General features: G+C 53.2%; 3 protein-coding genes across 3 annotated transcripts in view; 2 read left to right on the top strand and 1 right to left on the bottom strand.

Annotated features, from left to right (window-relative positions):
- CSUI_009209 (ma3 domain-containing protein) overlaps positions 1-1,050 on the top strand; it is a gene marked incomplete at its 3' end in the record, with an annotated part of 9,704 nt that extends 8,654 nt beyond the window's left edge. Inside the window, exons 10-11 of the mRNA XM_068069325.1 lie at positions 415-533; positions 925-1,050. Coding sequence (XP_067918701.1) covers positions 415-533; positions 925-1,050 — 245 coding nt within the window. The remainder of the gene's footprint in view (positions 1-414; positions 534-924) is intronic.
- Positions 1,051-4,740: 3,690 nt separating this feature from the next.
- On the top strand, positions 4,741-5,865 carry CSUI_009208 (uncharacterized protein). Its single transcript, XM_068069324.1, has one exon. The coding sequence runs from the start codon at positions 4,989-4,991 to the stop codon at positions 5,445-5,447; it is 459 nt and encodes a 152-aa protein (XP_067918700.1). The 5' UTR covers positions 4,741-4,988; the 3' UTR covers positions 5,448-5,865.
- Positions 5,866-6,836: 971 nt separating this feature from the next.
- CSUI_009207 (uncharacterized protein) lies at positions 6,837-9,825 on the bottom strand. Its single transcript, XM_068069323.1, has one exon. The coding sequence runs from the start codon at positions 9,528-9,530 to the stop codon at positions 7,323-7,325; it is 2,208 nt and encodes a 735-aa protein (XP_067918699.1). The 5' UTR covers positions 9,531-9,825; the 3' UTR covers positions 6,837-7,322.

Raw genomic sequence — 9,825 nt, 5'->3', positions numbered from 1 at the left:
CTGCCGTTTTGTCTGTGTCCTTGTTTCTCCTTGAATCACTTACCTCTACAGTATAAGGAGAGATGAGAGAGGGTGGAGTGTGTTTTTGTTGACGCGATGTAAGGGAGTGTGCAATACATAGGCCTCAAGCAAGCCGCCAAGCGCTGATGGGGTAATGCATGTGTGCGTCTCCCCGCGGCGGTTGACAGCTATCCGCTCCTGAGTAGCTCTAGTCCCAGAGTTTCTTGTGAATCATCCTTCATTGCTTAGAAGCGTGGGGGGAGTTCTTCCTACCTGGAGTATAGAAGGATAGATTCAAACTTTCCAAGTGCCTCCTGCAGGTACCTACACCCACCAACCCGTTCAATTAACACGTAGACATTTGACCATGGTCTATAGAACGGTGGCGTCTTGATGCTTTTTCTGTATATGTAGATCAAGCTGGACATTCCAAACATGGACGAGCAACTGCCAAAGCTAGTGGAGGAGGCCCAGAAGCGAAAGATGCTCCCAGCTGGTGGATTCTAGGAAGGCTCAAAGAGAGCCTACAGTGCGTAAGGATTCGCAATTGAGCAGTCAGTTGATGAGGATGTCACACATTCCGGTGACGTTCTTCTTTTTCTGTTTGCAGGAATGATGAGGGGCCTGTAAACTATTCACTCTTGGTTGTTTACACCTGTCTTCTCGTGCTGCTTAACCGCAGAGTCAAATACACGTGGGATAGCCGACGGGTAAAGCACATACGGCCTTTGTGAGACGTCAAGCGTTCCAAATAGCAGGAAATGGAGTGTGAGGTCTGGGGAATTGTCCTTTCTCCGGTACATGTGCTACTACTACTACCAGGACCTTCAGCTACGCGAGAGGCTTGTTCCTCTTTGAGTATGTACACAAGAGACGGTCTGCTGAGCGCCGCGTGCCCCCTGTCTTAATGTGATTGGTGTGCAGGGTTCGGCTCAGGATTTTGCTCCTGGTGTGTCGTCTCTGCTTTGTTTCGAAGACAACGCTGAGGAAAGGGCTCATCCAGGTTCGCTTGAGGAATTCTTTCAGGACGATTGTTGGTATGGTGCCTAGGCTTGGTTTCTCTTTTCTCCAGGATGGCTTTTTCCCTTCGTAAATGCCCGGTAATTTTTTGCCAGTTTCTCAGGCTGACTACGATTTTATCGTGCACTTCCCCAACACCGGCAAGCAAAACTGTCTCTCTTCATGTGGTGTTAGAGGGGCGTGACTCTGAGGAGGAGGCGTGGTGTTGTTGAGTAAGTATTGTTGTAGTAGTAGTAGGGTGTCGGTCTAAATTTTGTCCCGAGGAAAGGAAAGGCTGGTGTCTCCCTTCTCCGTGGTAGTTACGTGACGTGGCCACCGCGCGTGTGGCACAAGTGCAGCAAAACTTGAGGAGGGGGGATTGTATACGCTCAGTCGGCCTCCAGCGTCCGAGTGTCACTGTTAGTTTGTGGGTGCGTCCCGGGTGGTTTCTGTTTGTCTCGAAATCCCAAGCACGTGAGAACCGTAGTCGAGGCGCCGCTGAGCGCGTTGCCGTGTCTGTCTGCGAACTCGCATGTTCGGCACAAGAAATTTCAAGTATGCGACGAAGGCAGGCCCGAGCAGAGTGGTCTGCTCCTCTTCTGGTGAGTAGTCCTCTTGTTTCCTTGCTCTTGGGTGATCCCTGAGGCTTGCGGACTTCGGTGTGTCTCCGATTGAAAAAGCAGCACCTGGGCTCTTGGTGGTCTACTAGTTTTGAGATTCGCTTCGTACACTGCACTGTAAGTAGTCGTGCAGCTTGTGGCGAGTGCGACCGCGGTCCTGAGCTGCCTCATCTCTCAGTTCCCTAAAGTAGCCTCCCCTTTTATCTGAAGCCAGTGTAGGGGATAGATCGCTGTGCCCGTCTCTGCATGAGGCCTGTGCACGCGTCGCTAGCTCAAGTAGGTATGGACTAACTATGTCAGCAGGCACATACATGGCAGATTAAACCCATCGGCTGCACTGTGAGTGAGAGGCGACGGTCCTGGAAGAGGAAACGGCACGTTGTAACGTAGAAGGGCAGTCTTTTTTCCGTGTGCAACGCATCGAGGAGGGTGGCATGATCGAAGAGATGTGCACTATTCCAGTAAACGTTCTATCGGAAGGTTCGCCCAGCCGGGCCCTCAGCCAGTTGTTTGCCAGCGCGCCGGGCAGGCGACAAGGTTGCTGCGGAACGCGTCGTGCTGGATGACGCTGGCTGAAGTCGCGGTGCCTGCTCCAGCCTGGTCGATGTGAAGTAGAACGAAGGCTCGCTGCGTTCTGTAAGAGGTCGGGTAATGCCACTTGCAGCGACGTAGTTTTCGTATGCTGTACCGCGTAAACAGCGGAAGGCGAACATAGGTTGCGCGATGCATGAAGAGATTGTGACACCGATCGTACTGGGACAGCGGGACGGTGGAAAGCTCAGTAAAGTCCGGGGTACGCCGCACGCGTCAGGAAGGGTGAGCTTCCTGATCGTCTTCGTTCCTCTCCTTCCCAGCTTCCGGGCGCGTACATCCGGCGGCTACGAGGAGTCGGCCGTCCGAGACGGAAGAGTTGTGAGGTCAGGGCCAAACCGTGCTGCGCTATGCGTCGCTCCCGACTGACTGGGCTAGGTATTCGGGTGTAGCGCATAGAGCAATCATGGAAATGTCGTGTATATTCTGAGACAAGGATGTGATCGCAGAAAAAAGCGGTCGACCCCCTTAGTTTACGTCCATGTTACATGCAGGTCCACTCATAGTTCACATTCACTGCGTCTGCAGCACTGACATGACCCAAAGCGTCAGCGTCACTCGTGCACTGGTCCTTTGCTTTGACTCCTTCGGTACGCACTACTTAAGGGTCAATACTGAACTACGCCTCTAACTGGTAGGCTTACGATTACTTCAACCCTGCAAGAGTGCACACGTTGAGAGAGGACGAGCTCTCCTACGGAAGAGACTCCTGGGAACTAGAAAACCTAGAGTTGTAATCTCCTCAGTTCCGGCATCTGTGAGTTGAATTATGAAACAGTTTAGCTACTGTTTCACTTACAGTGTGTGCAGGCACGGGGGGGGTGACTGCGAGCCCACGTCCCTGGTAGGCTTCCGTCGGAGACCGAAACTTGGGGCAGTGTGCATATTACCGGCGGACCCTGGGCCACCTCTTAACCCCCACCCCAGTCCTTTCGTTTTAGACTGATGGCTAGAAACGGAGACACAGACGTTCCAGCTGGGACGGAATTACATGGTAGATTTCCACTCCGGACCCGAGTAGGCACTTCGTGGTGACACGACCTCCATTTCGGCTGCTCGCATTCCGCAAAGAGAGTGCGGTGAAACAGCGTTGACAAGCAAGGGCCGAGGTTCTATGGAGAATTGATAAAGTGGCTGCTGGAGGGTGTGGATTTCTACTGTGGTACAACTCTCTGCAGCTTGCAGAAAGATGCCGAAAGATTCAGCCTGGTCCATGAGACGGAGGAGTGTAGCACAGTCGGTCTATCGACTTATACAGAGTGCGCGTACACAGTGCAAGCGAGCTTTACCGTTCCCAGTGAGGTTTGCAACTGTATTCTCAAGGCCAAGCAATGCTCGAGCACGAGGAAGCTCAATTGCACTCTGTACGCGCACTCTATAGAAGTCGATAGATCAACTGTGCTACATTCATCCAGCTCATGCAAGCGGGCCAGTCTGACTCCCTCGGCGCCGTTCTGCACCCTGCAGAAAGCTATACCACAGTTAAGCACTACGATATCCAGCCGCCCTTTATTCCGTTTTCCATGCAACTTGGTGGTACCTTCGTAGGTTGCTCGCGGTAGTCCGCTGGTTCGGTTTGGGGAAGTGCAGCCTACATTGCCGCCTCTCCGTTTCTTTTCCTCTGGTGACGCATTCACAGGAAGACAGTGCAGGTAACGAAAGATCGCAATTAAGTTTTCTGTTGTTCTTCAGGATTATTGCCGTTGCCTCTGGCAGCAGGAAATTCATGCTGATTACTTGGAAAGGGCGGCGACAATAGGGACGTACTTCTAGTCTGTTTTGCGGCATGCCAACACAAGGTCGGAAAATGGTACAACTATGAAGTTTTCGGGGTGGTTATGATCACAGGCCTTCCTGTCCGTGAAAGGTTCAGGCTTCCGATATCGTCTGGTGCTGCATGCCCTGAGTATGTAACGAGAGGAACGGTTGATTGCTATCCAAACACAACAGTTGCACTTGCTGTGTCTCGACGAGCAGTCCCACGGATGGACTTCTGGGTTAGGTGAGATCGGTACTAAGTTACTTTCCAAACGATATAGATTCCCAGGGCCGAAAACGAGGCCACTGGTTTCTCAGGAAAGCTCGTGCGCAGATAGCCTCCACCGTTTGTACCCTGTTTTTTTTGCTAAGAGAAAGACGCCAATTGAACCGTAGACGCCCCCCAGGACAAATTCATTCAAATCGAACGCACTGTAGGACGCGCTCCCTTGGTTCGCTGTTCCTCATCTGAAATAGGAAATATCATACAGGTTGCTTTAGCTTTTTCTTGTAAGTCGCGAGGCAGCTGAACAGTCTCAAAGAACCTCGCCGGGGAAGCTTTGCGAGACAGACCGGCTAGCAGCGCGGCAAGCTGGCTCTATGCACTCCAAGGCCCCTACAGTAAGCTCAAAGCGGAATGCTGGGTGGCGCTCTACAAGGCCAAGGAACTTCGGAGGAAACTTCCTGCTGTATGTGTCTTTCTCCGAAGTGAGAATCAAGAACGGAGGTTCCTGCTAGACGCGGCGGATGGCGATGTTTCCCTCAGCTCCACATCGGCGCGACTCACTCATCACGCCCCGGGAGCAAGAGAGCCCTGGGCTAGCTCCAGCAACGAGCAGGCGCGCGCTGTCTTACGACCCGGGGCCCGACAACCGGACCCGGTAGTTCGGGCAAAACACGGCTACGAGCCTGCTCACCCCGCCGGCGTAATTGTAGATGGGGGACTCTCAGTTTTGAAACTTCTTCTGCTGGTGCCTTTTTTTAGGTTTTGTTGCCCCTTGTTTGTCCATAGTAAAGAAGATGGCGCGCGCCCAGGCTCCAGAAGGACTGTTGGTTGCAACGCGCTGGATCGGACTGATTACGGGTGCTCTTACACTCTTGCAGTGGTGCTTCTTGCTACCATCTAAAGATGTGTCGTTGAAGGTGGGCAATGATTTTATCGAAGATGTCAACCAGCCGACCTGGCGCGGCACGCTTTTCTCATTCGTCCCTGAAGTATTCATTGATGTGTGGACACCATTTGTTTTTGGCTTCATCTCTTTGCTGTGTCACTTCAACTTCTACCCTATCACGTTCAACTGCAAGAATTTCTGCGTCTTCTTTCTTTGGAACCTAGTCCAAGCGTTGTTCGCCAATCTTGGGTATTCGGGCGGCATCGGCATCATCGTGGGATCCGTCTCTTTACTAGCTGCCCTGTTGTCATTAATTTGTTTCATCCTCAACAGAGATGCTGACGCCAGTCTACATCTCGGCCACTAATTTCAAGGTTGCTATGTCAAGGAAATCCTTTCTCGGCGAGAGAAGAGACACCTGGCGTTTGTGCTGGCCAGTTTTCTCGTTGTGCAAAGGGATTATCCCGGGACTCCGCGGCCGGTCAGGTTACAGCATACTTCGGACAACGTACGCGTGCAGGCTGTGGAGAGCGTACGAGGTATCTCAAAGCCGAGTTCATCATCTGATACAGCGTGCGTACAGCCGTACTCACTCTTTCTGACAGCGTAGACGAGCAGAGCGTTTGAGTGTCAAAGATCTCCCGTGGAACAAGTACTGACCTTTCCCGCGACGAGCTGCAGTGTCATCAGTGCCATCTCCGGTGTTGAACTGGAACAGAAAACGTCCGAGCTTTTTCTCCGCGATGGTTGAATGATAGAGCACGGCTTTCTTCTTGTAAACCACGTGTCTTGTGTTTTTTCAAACAGAACCGGCGGAAATCGCTACTAAAAAAGCTTGTGGATGAGGTTATCACAGCTACCAAAATGAAGCACTCGGCCTGGGGCCTACTCGCCCGTGTTTCAGTTGAATGGGAACGGGTCTGGTAGTGAGAGAGTGTGTAGAAAGGGGTCGACGTTCCACTACCAGGCTTACACCTGCATAGTGTATCTGGGACTTCCACGAGGTTCCGTGTCAGGTGTCTTCAGGGCGGATATTCTCAGTACCGCAATGGTTGATCATGTTTATTGCGGTAGCGGATACATATCACCTTCACAGCAGCTTTCTGTTTCCAGATTAAGGAAAAGGTCTTTCTTTTCGAATAAGGTTTGTCGGCTTTTGCTTTCGGTAAAGTAGGTTCCCTCAGCGCTTCGTCATCTTACCTCGCTTCAGTCTCACCCTGGGCGAACTTTCCTCGATCCCTGCTGTAATCGCCCGAAACGGTCTCTCCGCAGCTTCTCCACGTTCGTACTACACGTGAAGATGGAATACACCGTTTCACTCTCTGTTACCTGTAGGTCGCAGAACGTCACTAGACCATCTACAGTTCCGCGTCATCAGACTCTCGTACTGGGCAGTGTTGCAACGACCACTCTATATGGGTTACGGGGTGGAAGATCACATGTTGGACACTCGAAAGCCACGCTTTATAGAAGCGTCTCACGTGATTCTGAAATCCGTTTCCTGAGTGCCGGCCAGGCACTGAGGAGTGACCAGACGTTCACTTTCCGAAGTGAGCGAGTTGCGAATCTCTCTTTGAGTCGGCCAGATGTTTCGCCTAGAGATGAACAAGCGATCAACCACTTCGGCATGAGACGGCAACTCATGCGAACTAGAGCTGTTCCTTCAATGTATATATGGACAACCCGGTTGAGGCAACCGTGGCCATGGAACAAACGGGGGAGCTTGGTAGTCAGCCACACTAGGATTTCGAGCGGGATCTTAATCATTGCCCTTTCCTAAGAAGGGACAAACTATAAGCGGTCTATCGTCCTCCCCGTGTACACACTTCAAGCATCTCAACAAAACAAAGTCCCGTGACGGCATGTAACTTAGGGACAGATCGGTCGTGACGGGCAAATTCACATTGTGCTGTCTGTCCCAGTCAAGGCGGCGCCACTGTCGGCGACCCCGGGTTTCTCTAGTAAAAAAGTCTCGAGAGTTCCCTCGCCTGCGCTTCTACTACGCGAACAGACAACAGACACTGTTACGTCTTGGGCTGTCGCCTACAGCACTGCGGGCACATGTGCCTGCCCACACCGGGATGCATCACCGTCTGCACGCAGCACTCTGCACTTGAGCCACATAAGCACAGTGTGCTCACGGGACTGTTACTGCGGTCCTCGATAAAAGTGTAGGTCGGGGGATGTGCAAGTGAACTTCTAGAATGCTTCCGGCTTTTCCCGCAGAAATCCAGAGACAGTTTCACACCGGTGGGGTAACCAGCGTACTAACGAGTTCCTCTGTATTCCCCGCGCTAAGAACTTGGGAGACCCAGCCGGCCATTCTCTTCCTTGTCTCTTCTGACGCAACGAACCTGACAATCTGTCGCACAAGGGTTTCTTTTTTTGTTAGTGATGACCTGGCAACCCCGTCGAACGCCCATGGATGAACCTCTCTCATAGTTTGGGAAACTTTCTTCAGCTGGACAAACGAGACCGCAGAGAGCACGGTTGTCAACTCCTCCACACATACTCGGGGAGGCACTTCTTTGGCCTCTCTCGGTTCCCGTTTCTTGGACGTCGGTGTCCTCTCGCTGGCAAACTCTTCCCTGGCACCAGATTTCACCGGAGAAGCTTCTTTGTCCGGGAACGAACGCTTCCGCGATCTTCTCACTCTATCTCCTCGTGTCCGGGGAGGTGTCCGAGAACGTGGCTCGCACCGCGGAGAGCTAACTTCTGAAACGGCATCGCTCCCTGGACTCGAAGCATACTCGTTATTGGTATGACTGGCTACGGTAGATCCAGGAGTGCTGGTTCCACGAGGACGCGCTTTTTTTTTGTTTTGACCAGTGCCCTGTACGGGACACGCGATTAAACTGTCCTGGCCTTCTTCCGAGGACAGACAATCTGCCGGTAAATGGCTGGCCCTCAGGCCTTCATCTTCCGCAACATCTCTCAACGCCTGAAGCGTTCCAAGCCACCCCTGACGACGCTCCGGCTCTCCCACTACCAAGGGTTCGTCAACAATCATTCCTTCACCGCGTCCGTCATCCTGGGAAATGCGACCGCGGTCTCTTTTGGGCCGCTCGGAGTGCAAGCCTGTCGGGCGAGCGCTCTCGAGAACTTCCTGTCTGCGTTGCTTTTTGTCGGAAACACTGCTTGCCTCCAATAGGACCTTGCTACTTGATTGTGCTGCGCTCTCCTGACTGGGACAGGGCTGATCCAGACCTGAGACCGAGTGCACACCTTTCCCGCAGCGAGACGTTTCTGGCCGGAGGAAGCAGCTGCTGCGTCTCCTCAAGCTACTGTTGCTATTTTTGAAGAGCAGTTGAGACACTTTGGTGAATTTCCCGCAAGAGCCGAATGTGCCTCCCTTGGTAGCGGTCCACCGTTGAAATGCTTCGCCCTCAGTGTCGCGACTGTGTCCTACACCGCCAGCGGGCTCCAGCTTTGGAAGCTTCCCTTCCTTGCGGAGCGCCTTGCAGACGACAGCTTGCAGCCGACTCACCTGCTGCACGTATACCGTAGTGAGGCGTCGCTCTTGCTCCTCCAGCAGTGTCCCAAGCTGCCCTACAACGTCTAATGAAGTGGACCCCGCTCCTTGTAAACGTTGCAGAAGCGCGCGCATATTGTGGTTGCCCGAGAGCAACGCATTCCGAAGCTTCTGAATACATCGGACACGTTGCTGTTGTAGGTTCATATACCTCTCCTGGTGTTTCTCGGCTTGCGCAGCTCTCCTCCTTTCTAGCTCGGCAAGCTGCGACCTGAGCTCCACCAGCTCAGCTCTTTTTTGACCATCATCCTCACTCTGAAGAAAGGACTTCTCAGGAAAGCTTTGGAGTGTCTGAGCAGTGAACTGTGAGGCTGTCGTGCGCGCCATCAACTCTTCCTCGTCCGCCGCCGGGTTCCAGTGCCCACGCTGGAGGTCTGCGTGCTTGTCGTGCAGGCGCATGAGCTCACGCTCATACGACTCGGAGACCCGGCTTCCACGGACATGCCAGACAGCCGCAGCTACGCCGAGGACCCATGCATTCACGAGCTGGTTTTCCTTTTTCTCTGGAGAAATCGACTGGTTCTTCGGCTCAGCGGAGGTCTGCGATGCGGCGCACCCAAAAGAGGCAGGATCGTCTCCAGGGATGAGTGGGCCACCGCCACAGCCTTTTTTAAACGAAGTGAAGGGGGTCAAGTCCGGTGAGGAGGCCTCAGCGTCTGGGAGCTTTGCAAACAGACTTCCTGGGGGAAAGAGGGGCTGTACGATAGGCGCTGTGAACAGAGAGACCGACTGAGTAGGCCACGTGACCTCCGCAGCCTTCGCTTCGTTAAGAGATGGTGGGCTTGTAACGGAGGGCGAAAAGGACGAAAGAGGCGAAGGGCTGAGAGGGTGTCCGCGGTGAGTCGGCTTCCGGGAAGTTGTACGGGCAGTTGCAGCTCCCCGACAGCTGTCGGGAGCTGAAGAAACTGCAGGCGGCATGCTTGCACAACAAACTGAATCGATAGAACTGACTATCCATCTACTCCTGTCTTCGAACAGAAAGGGAGGGACACAAAAAAACGAGCGACTACAAGGACCGCGGGACCGAACACTCACTCTGAGGAATTAATTGTCTGGATCCGGACAGATCGTTAGTACGTGGACTGTTTGGACACATCAGCAGCAGCGAAGGTCACGCTTTCGTTTTGTTGCATCTAGGATGCCCGGCAGACGGGTCTCCCACTCCGTCGCTTCTGCAAGCAGGACGTATTCTGCCCCGCCAAGCAACTCGAGC

Source organism: Cystoisospora suis (genome assembly GCF_002600585.1).
Source record: "Cystoisospora suis strain Wien I chromosome Unknown contig_5412, whole genome shotgun sequence".
Taxonomy (NCBI): Eukaryota; Apicomplexa; class Conoidasida; order Eucoccidiorida; family Sarcocystidae; genus Cystoisospora; species Cystoisospora suis.
Note: the sequence above shows the minus strand (reverse complement) of the source record. Positions and strands in the feature narration are given on the sequence as shown.

Coding starts and splice junctions, on each gene's coding strand:
- CSUI_009208 (XM_068069324.1), top strand. CDS start 4,989: ATGGCGCGCGCCCAGGCTCCAGAAGGACTGTTGGTTGCAACGCGCTGG.
- CSUI_009207 (XM_068069323.1), bottom strand. CDS start 9,530: ATGCCGCCTGCAGTTTCTTCAGCTCCCGACAGCTGTCGGGGAGCTGCA.